We start from the raw sequence: 18,322 nt of genomic DNA on the forward strand, positions 1-18,322 counted from the left end.
ACCTTCCATTATCTTCTATTAGCTTTCTATTTCTTTTACCTTACTCAAATATCCCAAAGGGAGCAGAATGGAAGGAAACAGAAAAACCTGGGCGAATGTATTTATAAACTGGTCCACTATGAAATGCCTATAAATTATTTTTGATATTAATAGTACTCATAAGGCAAAATTTTCACTGAGTCTGTTTGAACGGTGTCTACAATAAATCACACTTTACACATGCAAACTTATTAGGCAACATGCACTTGGTTTTGCAAGTAGTTCTAGCAATTTATTTATGAGGTGTAAAGTTTTACCCAGAATGTTGCAGATTTGTGAAAATATTCTCATTACTGCTTAGAGCACAAACAGAAACAGCAATCACCTGATCTAGTATTCTTTGCATCAGATTTTATGTTAGGACAGGAAATACTCTTAAAATATGAAAATATTTTCTGTTAAGTCTTCCTTTACTTCTAGATAAAAGACTTTTGGTTTGTCTAGGGCTTGTTTTGAATGATTTCTGAAATACTAATATTGTTTCTGAATAAAACCACTACATGAGATATTTTTTTCCGCAATTCATTCGTGTGGGTTTTATTCCTTACAGTATTTGTAGAGGATTGTTAGGACCCAGGTTGATATGATGATAAAGAAGTGTATTTATACCTTCTGAAAATTGTTATGGTATTGGCACATACAGTTGTTATGTTTCGTTGATGGAAAGAATAGAGTAAGCATCAAAGAGACATGTTTAAAATTGCTGGGGTTGCTTGCGGGTTTAGTAACTAACTCTCCATGTACTTTCTGGCTTTTATGAAGAAAGGACTCTTTCCACTCTTGCCTGTGGGAGGTTCTGATGACATTTTTCTTTCCTAACTGCCCTCTTAGTTTTGCCTGTATGGGTGACTATCTATATAGCTCAATTTGAGACAGATCTCAGCAGTAATTGCAAACAAAGACACAATGTCTGGTTGCCCCCTGGAAAGAGATTAGAAAAATGAAGTATTAAGTAAGTGACCACTAAGTAAAGACCATGTATTTTTAGTTGGTTAGGATCTAAGAGAAAGTATCTAGGAACAAATGGGTAAAATAGTTTGTTTAGATGGCAGATCGAGATGCATGTTCTGGAGAGGGCAAAAAAATGTATCACAAATAGCACTTTCATCCTGCTGCTTACACAAAGTTTAGACAGAAGTGGTAATAGTAAATACCTTATTAGAAGGCCACAAGTTTAATAGGAATAGCTGGTTTTCTGTATTTCACTTGGGAATGCACTGAGTCTTTCTTCAAACCTAAGATTTTGGAGGCAGGGGGAGAATTTCTGGGCAATTTTGCAAAATGAAAACATGCAGTCATTGGGCTAGTGTGGCCTAAGTTCATTTGCCAATTTTTCTACTATATTATGTTATTCATCAACCCTCACTGAACCATTGTTCTTTATCTTAAAGACATACCCACTAAATAGAAGCTCTACCACCTTCTATACTTAGTTACAGTTTCTGGATTTAAACTGTATTATTTAAACTGAATAATGAACATAGTTTAGAAAGGAATGCAAAGAGGCCAACAGTCTGATAGCAGGCAGAGCGAAAAGTAAATATGCAACTATTCCTGCAATAGCAAATTTGATATTTAATGCATGATATGTGTCCAAGATCTTGGAAGTGAATTTTAAAAATGAACTAAATCTAGGGAATTTTATGGATATATGTGTGCAGTTCTTCAAACAGTAGCTCCTTTAAAATCTTCCACAATCAGTTCTTGGACTAGCAGTAACAAACATCCTATATTCACTGAGACCTTCTCTTGTCCATAAAATAATAAGATCTCTGTGGCGCAGAGTGGGTTGGTTGGTATGTCATGCTCCAAAAGACTTCTTGTCATAAGAACTGCTAATATTTCATCTATATTTTACAGTTTCCACTTGCATTGATTTCCACTATGTTGAACCTATGCCACTCTTTTGAAAACAGAAACAAAAGTGATTTTGATAGCATTGAAAACAAGATTCAACCAATTTTAAAATATAAGGCCTCAGACACAAACAAGTCCTCAGTGACTTTCTGGTTTGATTGCAGTTCTCTTATAAGTAAAGATTGTCTAGAGTTCATAGAAAAGCTCATTTGGTTTCTTTCCTTGTCTATAATATACTGATACTCTTGTTCCTTCCTCCACCCCCCATCCTTCTCAAGTACAACATTTGGAGTGCAGCTATGTTATAATACGGGAAAGGTATGTGCAAAGATTAAATATTGGTCAAAGGCCAAACATTCATGCATTCTGTTGGAACTCTCTGATTTGAAATGAATTAGTGTTTTTTTCTATTCTGGGAGGGAAGTATGGGCATTAGCGTTACAAGCATAGTATTGTTGTGCTGGAAGGGTGTTTTTGTTCAAATATGTAGAGGAACACTGTAAATGACTTTTTTGTAATATTACTGTAGAGGCTTAATGAAATATTTAGTACATAAGTTCATCCATATTAAAAATGAGGTGCAGAGCATTTTGGAAATCCTAGTCATTGTTTCATTATGTTTGAGTCTTCATGGTGTTTAGACAGATCCTAATTCTGGAATCTTTTCCTGGCTAGCCCACTGTACTTTTGAGTAGCACTTACTCAAAGTATACCGTCTAATTAGACCCAGATCTTGCAATGACTCGGATGCATGCTTAAATTTATCTACAGTATACAAGAAAGCTGGGAGTTGAAGTTAAGTGCAAGTATACATTTTGCAGGATCTGTATTTACACTGTAACTTTTATTTTAGCTTCCTGTTTTGTTTATGAACTTTTTTTAAGATTAAATTTCTTGAACTATTTATTGGTTCAGCCATGAGTCTAGAATGTGCTGAATACACTAAACATTTTTTGCATTCAGGAGAAGTTCAGGATATTCACTGCCTGGGACTTAATGCCGGGTTTACCTTTCTTTTCCATTTTAATGAAATGTAATGACTGAAAATGATTTTATGTTACATTGCAGTTTTCCTTTAAGGTCCAGCCTGCAGTAGTTGTTTAATTTCAACAGTTACTGCTAGATTTTATTTGCCTTTTACATTTCCCTGAACAATAATTTATAATAATCTAAAAAAAGTACTATAAATTGTAATATATCACCAACAAGAGTAATTATATATTTTAACTACCTTAGACCATTTTTTCTTTAGTTTTTATGGCATTTCAATTAAAATAACTGAAATGTACAATCCAAACAAGATTGATAGGATTTTTGACTAGACATGGGCCCAACTGAAAACTCAGCTTTCAGTAAGCCTTAAATACGAAGATTTCTGTTGTGGAACCAAGAGCTCTAGTTTGGATCTTCCAGTTTGTGTAGAAAAAGTATTTGTTTGTCCATGTCTTTTTTGTTGGTTTTCCCCCTGTTTTTCTTTTTTTTGGTGTTTTGTCAGTAAATCAACTTTATTTTCTTTCTTCTCATTTCTGATATTATAATTTATTTTGACAAGTCATATTACCAGGAATTGGGAGAAACAAGAGCTTGTGAATTTTAACCAAGGAAAAAGATGGATTCTGTTGTCAGTTAGATTTATATGGGGAAAAAATGGCATCAGTATTTGCTTTGGCCAAAAACTATAACTTTGGTTCAGCCAAGATATTTAATGAATTAAAAATATACATATTTTTAAGGCAAAAAAGAAAAAAATACTTTGAATAGACTTAATCTCTTCCAAAAATATGCTTTTACTAAAATTACCTCTAGTTTTTTATTATTTTTTTGTTTTAAATTAAAGCTACCTTTAATTAGGATAAAAATGAGAAAAATGAAACCAAAAATTTTCTGAGTGTTATTCTTGCTGTAAAGCTGGTTAACTGAAAAAAAAATCACACAGCTCTAATCTCAATTATCTTACTCTAAAAGAGGAATAATGTCACTTGCTGTTATTGTATTTCATTGACAAAATAAAGGGAATGTATGTTGATAAATGCATCAAATTTTGGGAGAGATTTCACTGAGGGAAAGTGATGAGATCAGGAAACTTTGAGGAATACAAAATTTAAAAAACTGGCTTAAAAAATAAATATTGGGCAGAATGCTCTGGTCTCTCACAAGATATAGTTGACCGGTGCTGTAGTGAGATTTACACTAGACATGAAGCACTAAAATGTGGTATCAAGCAGAGAAGTTATTGCTTACAGGGCTACAAAGAAGAACAAGTGGTTCATTCTTACTCCTAGTAAAATAAAAGGTAAGAGTACTTCAACAGAAATGAAATCAGGACATCAGCAGTACTATCTAACAATTAAGAAAGGACATTAAGTTTGTTTCTCTTAGATTTTGTTCTACAAGTTGGCTGTTATCTTTTGCTCTTACTTTACTGGCCATTGTTTCCACCTATCAAAATCTCAATGTGATGATTTCAAGAAGCATGAAAGCTGCATATTACGAAAACCAAACTTCCTGTGTGTTGATGTGCATTTTCTGAACACGCTTAATATGCTGAGATGGCTGCTTATGTTTGAATAGTTCTTTACTACACAGGTAGTTCCTCTGAGTGAATAGCATTACTCAAAGAGTGCTCTCCTGAACACAAGAATGTAGACTGTGGGCCAGAGGTCTTAAGTTTACATCACAGACATCAATGCAGGTTTACCACTAATTTGAACAGCTGGATTCCACTGGACCTCCATTAACAAAACATATTTATGCAGGCAGGACTCACATGGGAAACATCTTTTCTATATGGGGGGCATCCAAGATTTTTACTGCTACAGTCAATAAGTAGTTCTTTAACACAATGCCTTATTTGAAAGATCAAGACCCTGATCTTTAGACTGCTATAAACCCAAAGAATTGTGACAAGTACGTATTGAGGTAGAGTTGCTTCAATAGACTAGACTAGACTAGACCTTCAGCAACCTGATCATCTAGTCCAACTGCCTGACCACTTCAGGGCTGACCCAAAGTTAAAGCATGTAATTAAGGGCGTTGTCCAAATGCTTCTTAAACACTGACAGGCATGGGGCATCGATCACCTCTCTAGGAAGCCTGTTCCAGTGTTTGACCACCCTCTCAGTAAAGAAATGCTTCCTTATGTCCAGTCTGAATCTCCCCTGACACAGCTTTGAGCCATTCTTACATGGCCTGTCACAGCCTACCCGGGAGAAGAGATCAGCACCTTGCCCTCCACTTCCCCTCCTCAGGAAGCTGTAGAGAGCAATGAGGTTGCCCCTCAGCCTCCTTTTCTCCAAACTAGACAAGCCCAGAGTCCGTAGCCGTTCGCCATCGGACATTCCTTCCAGCTCTTTCACCAGCTTCGTTGCCCTCCTCTGGATGCAATCAAGTACTTTAACATCCTTCTTAAATTGCGGGGCCCAGAACTGCACACAGTACTTAAGGTGAGGCTGCACAGTGCTGAATACAGTGGGATAATCACCTCTTTTGACCGGCTGGTGATGCTGTGTTTGACGCACCCCAGGATGCGGTTTGCCCTCCTGGCTGCCAGGGCACACTGCTGACTCACACTGAGCCTGCCGTCCACCAGCACCCCCAGATCCCTTTCTGCAGGGCTGATCTCCAGCCACTTCTCTCCCAGTTTATACTTGTGCCCAGCATCACTCCATCCCAGGAGCAGAATCAGGCATTTGTTGGTGATAATAAAAAACAAGGTTCTGGCGGAGGCACCAGTCTTGGAGACAGGTGTTGATGTCTTGGGTTCACCTGTTTCTTCCAGTGTCTCTTTCCATTGCCGGGAGGATTGAGGAAAACACTACCTGTGCCCCTGAATCCTTCAGCATTCTTCCCAAGGTCCTGAAATCTCTTCTGATGGACCTTGGTCTTCTTGTTGAAACATCACTGGTATCCACATGAAAGAGCAGGAGTACGTAATAATTCAAAGGCGGTACTAACCTCATCAGTTTTTCTGATGACATCCCTGATCCGGGCCCCAGGGAGGCAGCAAACTGCCCTGAAAAGAGGGTCTGGTCTGCAGATGGTTTAGATTCTATTTGTTTTAATATACTGTTCTTCAGTAATTCCAGAAGGATGATTCAACAGCTAACATCTCTTTACTGTTTTGATTCATGAAGCTCCCGAACTGCAAATTGTTGAAGGAGAGCAATACATGCTTTGTTTGCCTTTGTAATTTTAGGAGTACATTCATTGTTTGGTCAGTGGCTACTGAGCTAGATAAACTTTTGGTCTGATCCAGTATTTTTCTTCTGTGCTCTTATTTCTATGGGGAACTCTAAACTAAACTCCGGAGTACTCTGTGTTTGCAGAACTCACGGTTCAATCTCATATCTTAAGTTTTTCCAATGACTTGCCCCAAGCCTGGATTTTACCCAGGAAGTAGGTTTTTTTCTCAGAGAAATAAAAATTTCAAAGACAGAATGTTTTCTTTAATACATACATCTTGTATCTTCAGCGTGTAAGGAAAAGCTCTTTCACCCATATTCTAGGAAAGACAACATCCTCTAATGTAATGTTCTGCCTACACTGAAATGTCAGTACTGAAAATAGAGGAGAACAGTTCCAAATCTTGCTGGGCATTTTTTTTGCACAGGTTGCATATTCTTGCTCCAGAAGCATGTGGAAACGAGTCCTGTTATCTGCAAATCTAAAACCCATTCTGCAAGATTAACCTCTTGAGGAAGATTTACTCTGAGATAAAAAAGGATCCTTATCATAATTTTCTCTGGTATTTTGAAAGCCAAGGTCTATTCATCATCAGGGAAGGTTTGAAGAAATGAAGCTTTCCTTTGTGTTTCTTAGGTTGCTATGGGAACCAGATCACTTTTCACTCATTAATCATGAGCACAACTGCCAGAATTGCAATCTGTACCTGTGAGCTTGAGTCTGTTCACAGTGCTGCCCTTTTAGCTATCTCATGTGTTCCTTAAATCTTCTCCAAATACCTTTTCTCTCACTCCCACTGCCTTATAGACTGTATTTGCCCCACCATCTCATTCTGTATAATGGATCTCATGGAACACTTGCATGTTATTTAGTCTCACTTTCTGTCTTAATACCTGTATGTTTGTACATAGACCTTGTAACGCAGACCAAACTAAACTGTTAGGTTCTGGATGACCTTTGAGAGTTGCTCAGGCTTTACCTTGCTAAAACAAAGAGTCACACTTGTGCCTAAATGCCTATTTTGTAGGCTTTTATTCTCAGGGACAGTACTCCTTGGGGTTTCTTGGTGTTTGTCTCTTTTGTAAGGTATCTTTGAAAAAGAAAATGTGATGGCTATTCTGAACATTCCTCACTCTGCATCCTCACTGAGGAGCACTTTATTCTCAGTGTTAGCCTTTGAAAATACTTCTGGTGCAAAGGTTGGAAAAACCACGTTGTGCTGCTCTCTGCAGAAATCTGGATGGGTGATATACATGGTATTTTGCTACAGGGAAATGAGGTAATTTCTGGGAAGCCATGAGAAGTATTCATATCATAACATGTCGTACTTTCACAAGTTGGGTGAGGTTAGTGGAAGTAAATCGGCAAGTAGGTGAATAAGAATTGGATCAGGAATGTGTGGCTCCATGGGAGGACACTGGCAGGAAGGCAAACAAATTGGGACAATGCCTGACTTTCACAATCCATTCTGAGAGGAAGACCTATCCTTCTGTTGATTCCTATGTTTTTATCAATGATCCACTTGAGCTCCATGTGTTGCAAATATTTAGCTCCTCAATGAACTAGGTGCTCATATTTAGCATTATTGGTTAATGCTGTGGCAGATTCTGCTTGTGAAGTGTACATATGCAAGTCAGTAGATATTGCATATCAGAGAAGTTTGTCACTTATCACCTTCATAATTACTCATATTTCATGTCTGTTCATTATGCAGATGCAAAAGGACAAATGAAAATTGTATTACTAGAAAGAGAGCAAGAGCTGAAAGTGTTTGAGAAAATGCTTTGGTCCATGTGTTGTATTTTAGGCATATCAAATAAGAGCCAGGATTGTTATATTCTTGCATTGTATTGACTCTGAAATTCTCTTAGAATAATTACTGTAAGTGGCTCAAATTCTGCAGTTTTACCTTAGTGTTTTTCTCTTGTCCTGAGTGTCGGTTTCTAGCTGACTGCTTTATAAAAAGGTTAAGTTTGACTCTGAAAAGAGTTTCTGAAGCTCATTACAGTTTTAAGAGTCTGGAGAAAATATGAGTAGTATTCTGAATTGATCTAAATCTGTGAGTAAGTGAAATTGCATTGAGGGGTGGAAGGTAGCTGCTGCAATGGCACAAAGAAAATCCTCCTCCTTAATGACATTGCTTCAACAGAACTTTCTCTTTCAAAGAGAAGCAGAACTTTCTCTTTCTCTTTCTTTTTCCTTTGAGGGAACTGGATTTAATTTTGTAGACTTCACGGTGTTTTCTGGTGTCCACCAGAGCAAAGTCATTAAAATTGCCTGATGGTCAGAGGTGATGAAGACCTGCAGCTCCCGTGGATCTATCTGCATCAGAGGGAGCAATAGCTCATTGCTGCTCTAGAAAGTAGGCTGAGTGTCCAAAATTGGGTTATCAGACCTGAGATACCAAAGTCATAAAGATAATCTTGGAAGTGTGGACTTGAAATTTATTAAGCACACTTTCTGAGACACTGTCTGTCCAATTTTGTGTTTGTGTTTGCTTGCACAGCAGTAGGAATATAGTTGAAAGCAGCTTGTAAGAATTTAGGATTAAGCATACATGTTGAAGTCACCCTTAAGACTTGACTTGTCTTTGGTTCTCACTTCAGATTTCAATGCCTGTACAAGAGTCTGCCTTTCAGATTTCATGGGATGCCATACATTTGAGTATGCCAATTCAGCTAGTCTGGCAGCAAGAAGAGTCAGAGCATGTGGGCAGAAGAAGTTAGGGAGGTGAACCTTGCTGTGCATAGCCATTGTTTTAACTCTGTGTACCCAAAGCCATAGATCCTTTTGGGATTAGTGCTGTCTAAGGCAATTTTCCTATTCCATATCCCAGGACTTGACAGTGTCTGCAGGCAGAATGGTGTCTGTGAGCATTAAAGATTCTTTACCTCCTTAAAATAAGAGCAACCTCTGAATTAATGAAGTGAATCAGAAGAAAAGTATCACCTGAATTTAAAACAAAGCATCATCTGTATTTAAACTACAAGACTTATCTATCCTTGATTAAGTCTCTCTGGCGATCCCTGTCTTTGCTCTTAGACCTTCAGTGTAGATACAGTAAAGATATAATGCCACACTGGAACCACAAAACAAAACTGGGTCCAAATATGGAAGAAAACAGGCAGATTTTACTTCATTCCCTGAGGATCTCAGAACACTCTCAATCTTCCATCTCAGTATCATCATGCCTGGTGAACACTAACCTTCAGCGTTACTTACTGGGTGGGTTTTACATTCTTCTCTGAAATGTCTGACATGGGATATAAAGTATCAGACCAATATAGAAGTATGATAGCTGTGTCTTAATCTGTCTGTAGGGTCACTACTGATCAAAAAGAGAGAATTCCCACACAGTCTGCCTCCGTTACTTGCTCTATTCTTCTGGCACCTGACATCATGCCAAAAGAGAGTAAATCTTACTCATTTTCTTGCCTGCACAACACAGGACAACATTGCCAAAGACTGCAAATGGCAGTTTAATCCATACTTTGGTGCCCAGTAAAAAAAACTTTTGGCCAAAATTTGCTTGTCCTTCAGGCTACTAGGAAAACAGGCAGTTCAGTTGTCTTAATTAGCATATATATCCCTTCCTAAAACTAGATCTGTGTCTGCAAAAAAGAAAAAAATATCAATTAACCTTTGTAATTTGTAGACAGTAAGAGAATCCCTTGCATTTCACTGCTCCCAGTTTACAATGTAACATCACTGTGCTCTGATATTCCTTTTAAAATTTGTACAATTTCTGTAAGTGACCCTGCACTTGGTATAAATGTAAGAAGTTAATTATTTTTATCTCTTACAGTTTATATCAAATGATCTCAAAGCACTTCAGAAAGACCAGGTGTCTGATGATTTTTTGTGAGAGAATGATTTTGAGTTTTTTGCAGATCCATAAGTATGCATGAAATATATTTGCATTAGTATATGAATAACTACTTGTCTGTATATGAACTATATAATTTTGATTCCAATTGCTGTGATTACTACATTTTGCTTCCTCCTTTTTTTTTTTTAATATAGCATTCCCCAGAGCTTTCTGTTGCACTTCTAGTAGAAATGTTCATAGCATTGGAATGCTTTTCCTACTCCTGTGCTACAGTTCTTACTCAGATTAAATTCCTTGGTGGTGCTGAAAAGAAGATAAGACAAAGAGAGACTGCAAAATTTGCTTAATTTTTAAAAGAGAGTCTGTAGAATGACTACAGAGATGTGAAACCAAATGTATACATGTATCACATTCCATATTTTCTCACCTTGAAATTTTACTATTTTAATTTTTCTTTTTATGGTAGTGTAAGTTCTTTACAGCTTTCAAAATAATCCATTTCTGTTTTCTGAGACAGGTAGCTGTTTTTTCTTTTACAGAAGTCTTTATATCAATTTTCTGATAAGACATGAGAAACATATTACTGTGCTCATCTCATCTATGAATTAAGTTATTGCTATGCCAGAAAACTCCTTGAATATTAAGAGCAGAAACACAAGCAAACAGCATCTCTACCTGATTAATTTTAAGTTTGAAGTTTACAGGTCATGCTTTATTTCAGGAACACATGGTAATTTGCAAATCTGCTTGGGATCTTGCTTTTAACCCACTGCTATGCTTCTGTTCCAAATAGCGCTAACATTAAACCAATCTCTTTGACTCTCAATAATATATGCATCTTAACCGCCAAAGAGTTTCCTTAATAGCATGCCCCTTACAAACTCTGGCATCTTAATACTTCCTACTTCACTCAGCAGTGAAAGTTAATTCAGTCTTTGTTTTACCTGCTATCCTTAAAGCTTTTGAAAAGCCTGTTTTAAATCAAAACTTTGCGTGCAAGAACCTGAGAGTAAATATGTAAGAATATTATGGATGGTTAATATTTAGGAGATGAGTGATCTTCTGAGGACAAAGGTAAATGAGTACAGCCCCTTTTTCTGTATGCCAGGTGCCCATGAACAGTCTTGCAGTATCCTTATGCAGGCTTATTAAGCTCATATGCAAAGAAAACCAGCCTCTTAGTTACTTGCAATGACTATTTTTAAGAGTAGTTGCTATTCATAGTGTATTTCACCCTAATTCAAAGCAAGGATAGGCACTAAACTGTTGCAGAAGAGATATATAGAATTTTAAGTCGCAAGTGTTGTGAAGAGCACCAAATATATTACCGTAGGAAAGTAACACCTATTAGCAGCAATAAAGACTGGTATTGAAACAGATTCTCTCCCTTAACAACTTCTTTTTTGTCCCCACAACCAAGCACACAGCTGACATGAATGTGGATACTATGCCATACAAAAAAAGACCACAGTGTAGTTGCAGTCGTGTTAAAACTTGGTCCCTTCAGCTCTTTATTCAGTAATACAGAAAGCTACAGGTATAGTCACAGAGGAAGACATTAGGCTTGTCTGCATTCATGCAGAATGGCTGGTCACGAGAGTCAGAGGGAGTTTTATGGTATGACATATTAGATTGGATGACTGGTAGAAAGAAGAAAGTAGTATGTGATGAAATCCTTACATAAGTTTGGTATGTATCAGCCTTCATGATAGTCTTGTTTGCCAGGGGAAAATGTTGTTGACACAAAAGCAGAAAGAACATCGAAAAGGTTGTGACTAGTGGTGTGAATTAACTTCTGTTTTTGGGGTTTTTTTTGTTTGTTTGTTTTTTCTTATGGGGTGCTTTCACAGTTTTCTTTCCTGATATTCACTCTCCTCTGTATAGCAACATGCAGTCTCATGGTACTGACGGTAGTGCCTGTTACACCAGGCCCCAAAACACATTAGGGAGCAAGTGGGAGAAACCAGAGGGCCCAGTATGAACTCCTTTGTCTGTGGAAATCTCTCTGAATTTGGGGAGGGGATGAATAGTCCTGGTAGTCTTTTATTTTAGCACTTTGAAAAACAGTCTTTGGAAATACAGCAAGCCAAATTTGTTCCTTTTTTTTTAACAAGTAGCAAATCCAGGTAACTATTTACAGATCAGTGACTTGTTCTAGATTTGCACTAAAAGAAGTAAAGCTTAGGTCTAGTTTTTTCTTCTGTATAAACCTTCAAGGAGATTTTAGCAAATACTTTCTGCGATGTAGATGGTCTTATCAAAGTGTCTGGGCATATCAGTAATCATTTGGGCACTGCTTTACCTAAACTCTGTGCTTTCTCAAGAAGAAATTTGTCTAAGAGGTCATAAGTGAAGACTGCCTTTCTGACGGGTCACCCTGTTGCCTCTCAGACTTGAGTTAGTTATCAGTTGTACTCCTGTCCATATAGGCACAGGAAATAAAATTTTTTTAATGTAAACACAGTGGAAACAATGAATTGCAATGTCTTTTGAACATTTTAAATCCTCTGTGAAGGTGAACTATTGAGATCAAAAGCACCTTCAGAGTTAACAAGCTGTGCTAGATGCATCTACTTACATGTACGCAATACAGATTTGATCAAGTTCAGTACGTTAAATGGTGTTTATCTGAAGACAACAAACTCTCTGCCAACATCATATTATGTTGAGAAGGAATGTTTTTTTTTTAATCCAGCATGAGAAATGAATCAACGTTTTAGTTTTATTATATTAGGCTCATGACAAGAGAGGGAGGAGGAATAATTTTTCCTTACCTTAAGAATAAGGATGAAGTTTAATAAAGAGAATATTTACCCAGTTTGCAGTTCTGGCATCCATCTAAGCAAGGTATGCAATCTTCAGAATCAGGATCTTCCACTTCACCTGTGTTTTGAAAATCAACAATTTTGGGTTAATTCTAGATAATGGAAGGCCAACATTTGGAAGCACTCAGCAAGGTTCCTGGAAATAAACTTTATCAAAATCCAAAAAGGAAAAAGATTCACACCAATTTCTTTTCTCATTTGTTCTTGTGTAACCCCACTCAATTTGAGGACAATACTCCTATTTTACTTTAACATAATATTAGAAGAGAGTCAGAGCTGGTGTTTAAGGACCTCAGGATCAGATGTGATTGTATATTTCAAAATAGGAAATAAGGCCCTTAACCACATTTCTGTAACGGATTAAATAGAGCATTTTTTAACTCCTACTGAAGATGCTTACCTTCTCTACAACTATGTTTCTGACATATGTTTTGAGTAAGGTAGTAGCCTCTGAAACATCTTTTGCAGTGGCTGGAGTTCAGGCACACCTCACAGTGGCCAGAGCAAGGCATGCAGGTGTTCTCTGAATGGTAGTGACCTGGAAGACAGCTCTCTCTGCACTCGCCATGATACAGGAAACGCTCAATCCCTCTTCTATCTGTGTAGCAAACAAATAGGAATAAGATGTCAGCAACAGAAGAAGTTTGTGCATAAGCAGATGCTTTATGAAGCACCAGCGCTTCAGCTGATGAGAATTAATATTTTTTACTGACTGCTAGATTTGTACAGTTTTACACCAGATGGCTAAAATGTATAAGAGTTTCAGGACCTCAAACCTTCCACATTCCTGGAGATAAAGATGTCATGCTAGTGAATACTTACTGTTTACATCCATCAATCTAATAAAATAAGGATCAAGAAATTTCCATTACTGAGTTCCCTTGCAGTAAACATACAAATATTTGTACTGTATTGTACATGTGGATGTAGAATTGCCATTAGGAAAGCAAAGCTGCCCACTTCACCTTTGGAAAGGATCAGTCTGTGTCATAGCAGATTAAACTGTAATCCTCATCCTAGTCACAGCTAATCTCTGGAATCATTTAGATTTGAAACTGAATAGCAAGCATGTATCTATTTGCTATCAGAACAATTGCATTCTCTAGTGCATGGGGAAGTGGGAGGACCCCTACTTCAAATGCTTCTGAATGAAACCTGTGAAAACACCTACAACTCCATGTGCCACGTGCTGGAACATGGGGATTTTTCTAGTAGGTTACCCTACAGTATAAATTACATACATTATTGTGCTAAGTGTGTTTGATTGCTTTAACTATAGAGCAAGAACTCGCTTACCATAATTTACTTTTGAAACTGCAGAGAAAGCAGCTATAATAGGGAATAATTGCTGCACCATAGCAGAACTATTCAGACTTTGTTTCTTTTATTTTTCATGTACAAATGTTTAGAATGCTTTTTTCCAGCCTCCTCAGGGTGTGACTGTCATCAGTGTCTTCATTTCTTGATACACAGAAATTTATATTGCTGTCCACCATAGGGAGAGACTTGGGGAACAATTATACAAACTTCTCCCTCACATTGGACCTGAAGTACCATTTGAAAACTTTGTCTACTCTGTCGCATTCCCAAAGTAAGAAAGTAAATCTCGTCATCAGGTCGACAAATTAATGCCAGCCATACTAGTGTTTTCTTGTTATCTGGACACTTATTACTAAATAAAGCCTGGGCCATTAATGACTAGGACTGAACTGGAAGTAGCAGCTGAAAGGAAAAAGGCTGTGAATCCATTGTGAGTCCTCAGAAAAAGCTCACCAAAAATTCCTTTTTATTAAGTGAATTGAAAGTTAAATCTTAAATACTAATTTCAAAAGGGCAGTTCAGGCTAGTTGCACACATGTGTATGTAATAGCCTGAAGTTCTTCGCCCATCAGGTGTTACAGAGGTGAGAAGAAATAATTTTTATAACGGACCTTCAAAAAGAGAGGAGCTGCTTTTTGGAACAATCACAAATTTAACTATATTACCCTTTCTCTCAATCTAAGCTCTACCAAAATGTGTCAAAAAGACAGGTTTCTATGTGTGTTAGTGGTAAGCTTCTCTTTGCAGGCCCTGTTTGTCCAGCTGTAGGGACACAGCTGTCTGTGGTGGAACCTACCATGCTTGTTTCCTAGCCTTCCCCAGACAGATGCTTTGGAAAGCACCCTGGCTCCCTGACTTGCTCCATTTCATTGTAGGAAATACTGTGTAGAGGCTGGGGGAGGCATGTATGGTGCTTTCTATTCCAGAGGCAAGCTATGTAGGTTTTCTGTCCTTTTTTTCCCCTTGCGTAAAGATGCAAGGACAATGCAGAGTTGTTTTTTCTTGTACTTTGTGAAAAATAAATTGAGTTCCAGCTCCCTTCAGGGTTAAAACAAGATTATGATGCAGATCAATAGCAAAAGCTCTACTTATTTTATTGGCTTTAAAAACTGGCCCTGAGAGAAGAGGGGAAAGGGAACTTGGAGGCCGAGGAAGGGGATAAAGCTGCAAGAGGAAGTCTTTCATACCTGTTCCACAAGCGGTGCATTTGTTAGGTTCACTTCCACTGCAGTCCAGGCAGGTATGATGGCACAAATGGCATTGTCCTCTGAATTCAAACTTTCCTCTGGGGCATTGCATAACACAGCAACCATCATCAAAGACTCTTTTGAGGCAGAGAGAGACATAATTACAAATTCAGCAACTACTTGTTCTTTAAATTCAAAGGAAGCTAACAAGCAACCCAAGATATTCTCAGTTCACTCTATTTACAAGAGTCTTTGCACATTACTTCTTCATTTTCCTGATCTTATTGATAGTATTTACCAAGTGGAATGTCAACCATGTTTTGAACCTGGATCTTAGACTTCAGATATTAGTTTTTTCTGAGATTTTTCTGAGAAAAATCAGCTTTTGGTCCTGTACCTAGATGTCCTTCTACCACAATCCCTCCAGTGGTCATGTATGTCTGTTAGAAGGAAAGCAAGACTTGGTCTTTCTCTGTGAGGGAATGATCCGTCTGTTGAAGTTTCCTATTAGTTTTAACTTGAAGGCTTCCTGTGAACAGTACTATGGCTTCACTGCAATGACTTTGTACATAAAGTCAAACATCTATCTGAATCTTGGTCTTTAGGAGCTGTATTTTTAGATTTGCATATCTGCAAACAGGAGATTTGCTGCTACATGTTCTCCTTTTGCTGGGTAATGAAATATTTGCTACAGAATCCTTTTATGTGATGAAAATTTCTGGTCCGTTTTTCACCGCTACTTTATGTCTAGTGGTTTTAATCTGTTTGGGAGAAAGGTAGAAAAGCATCAATACAGATATGACTATTAAAAGAATATAAAATAAGTTGGCTATAATTTGACAGCATTGTCAATATTAAGAAAATAAGAGAGGAGAGACTGCAATCTTCCACACTTAACTGCTTTGACCAGTTTGGTATCTGAGGACTTGGGACTCGATTTCTAGAGAAGCTGAGCACCATTCAGGATCTTAGTACAGATTTTGAGACTATCAGCTTGTCCGTACACCTAGGGAACAGTAGGCTTTCCGTAACATTAAGATAGTGCATGCTTCCTTGGAAGAAGCCAATGGCATTAGAGAATGTCTACAATAAGCCTTCATAAATTTGAGTTGCTATGGTCATTGTTAGATTTATTCTGAAAGAAGAGGAGAAAAATATCTGCAAAGTTTAAAACCAATTTTGTCAAATAGTCTTTGAAACCATTTAAAATTTATCATGATTGGAAAAGTCGAGACTTATGAAGTGTGAAGATAGAAGAATAGGCTATCATGCAAACAGCCTTCCTGAAGTACATGTAACAAAGAAAACTTAGGAATTGCTTAAAAAGACTTGCGAGGCTGAAGGCAGGCTGCTGGAAGGAATTAGGGAGAAGCTTGTATGGCTATACGAAGTATTCAGCAAAGATGTATCTCTGCTCTGGAGTCTGACAGTAAGATAGTCCTATGCAGACTGTAGTTCATATAGCTATACCTGCATGTTTAAGACCATTATTAAGCCCTTCATGTGGACTGCAGCCCTCCCTGGTTGGTTTCCATGCAAATGGGACAATGTGACAGAAGTACTGGAGGTAGCTGGGCTATGCTTATATGACATGCAAGTGTTACTTTATTCTACTGCATGTACTGGCTGTAATGATAGCCATCCTTACAAACAGTTCACACAGTGGTAAAGTACCTTTTTCTTGCTTTTTGTTATGTTGGTCCTAATGAAAGACACCAGCAGGTCAGATCTTGTTACTAAGCTCTGTAGCTCAAACAGTAAACAGATGGACAAGGAATTTCGTGAAAATCATTTTGGCTGGACAAAAAACTACGATTCCATAATTTTTAAAAAACAGGTACCAGCATTTTGAATTGTCAAAGAAGAAGATAATCTGACAGTGATTTTATTATGAAGTAAGGTGACATCTACTGCTGAGTTTTCACAATGGAAAGGGATTGTTCAGTGTTTTCATTTTCACATTATTTTCAGTAATCCCCCCCACCCAAGTCTTTTAATCCTTTTCCAAGAGGAAAGGTGTTTCCCTGTAGGAAAGCAGCACTGCTGAGTTTTAGTCTGTATTATCTAATGGCCACTCATTACTGTCTTCAACAGACACTATCTGAAGCTCTCAACAGTGACAGGATTTAGAATTCTGTTTCAATTAAACAGTTCTATATCAAGTTCGTAACAGATAATGTCTGTTGGAAGGATTTACACTTTATCCTCTGGGTTAGATTTTCTTATTATTATTATTATTTCTTTTACTACTGATTGTACTAATATGACTTTTTCTAACAGCTTTCATAATGTGCAGAAGGAGCACAGGAAGCTTTTGCAAACCTTAGATACCAACATTGAAAGCTGTCAGAAGATTTGTTATGGGGGAGACAGCAGCACCCTTCCAAAAGGTCACAGAGACCTCATTTTTGTAAACGCCTAGGTGGTTTTGCCTAATGGCATTGTTCTGTACCTTCTTTGTTTTGCAGGTATCTCTGTGCAAAGCTCACAAAATAGGTTGCAAGGAAACACGGACAATCTAATTTAAATACAATTGTGAATCAGAGAAATCCATTCTGCAGTCCAAAATTCTGCCCAGACTTCCTGTGCTAATGCCATTTCTGATGTAACACACCTTAATTCAATACTGTTTCCTCAGTCATGAATTTGCACTCCACTGGTCCTGGTGTGTCTTTTATTGGCATAGTCATATCATAGATATTTGCAGGGGAAATTGCAGGACCGTTTGGGGATTTTTTTTCCCATGCCTTACAGGACCTGATTCTGATTTCATACCAGTGTAAATATCAGCTGGCTACAATGCAATCCAGTGTAACAGAACCAGAGCTATCGGCGTGAGAATAAAGCTATTGGTAGGACATGAGTTTAAAACCAGTAGACTCCTGGACTAGGTGCGAGATGACCTAAATGCAAGCTTCTGATCTACAATGTCCTGTGGAAAATATTCATTCTAGTTCTGTTCACTCCTCATGGCAGGTTAGAAAAATCAGTCTAACTTAAAAGGCCTCAGTTAGGGGACGGATGATGTTTAGGTGCTATGAATATCTCCCACAGTAGCTGATTGCTAGCCTCAGCGTCCACAG

At 37.7% G+C, this 18,322-nt stretch overlaps 1 protein-coding gene across 1 annotated transcript in view; it reads right to left on the bottom strand.

Annotated features, from left to right (window-relative positions):
• Positions 1 to 18,322, bottom strand: part of PCSK5 (proprotein convertase subtilisin/kexin type 5) — a 251,520-nt gene that overhangs the window by 30,895 nt on the left and 202,303 nt on the right. The window contains exons 22-24 of the mRNA XM_059833233.1: positions 15,240 to 15,376; positions 13,133 to 13,330; positions 12,722 to 12,790 (exon numbers count right to left, since the gene is read on the bottom strand). Coding sequence (XP_059689216.1) covers positions 12,722 to 12,790; positions 13,133 to 13,330; positions 15,240 to 15,376 — 404 coding nt within the window. The remainder of the gene's footprint in view (positions 1 to 12,721; positions 12,791 to 13,132; positions 13,331 to 15,239; positions 15,377 to 18,322) is intronic.

The sequence above is a fragment of the Gavia stellata genome, chromosome Z, assembly GCF_030936135.1.
Source record: "Gavia stellata isolate bGavSte3 chromosome Z, bGavSte3.hap2, whole genome shotgun sequence".
Classification (NCBI taxonomy): Eukaryota; Metazoa; Chordata; class Aves; order Gaviiformes; family Gaviidae; genus Gavia; species Gavia stellata.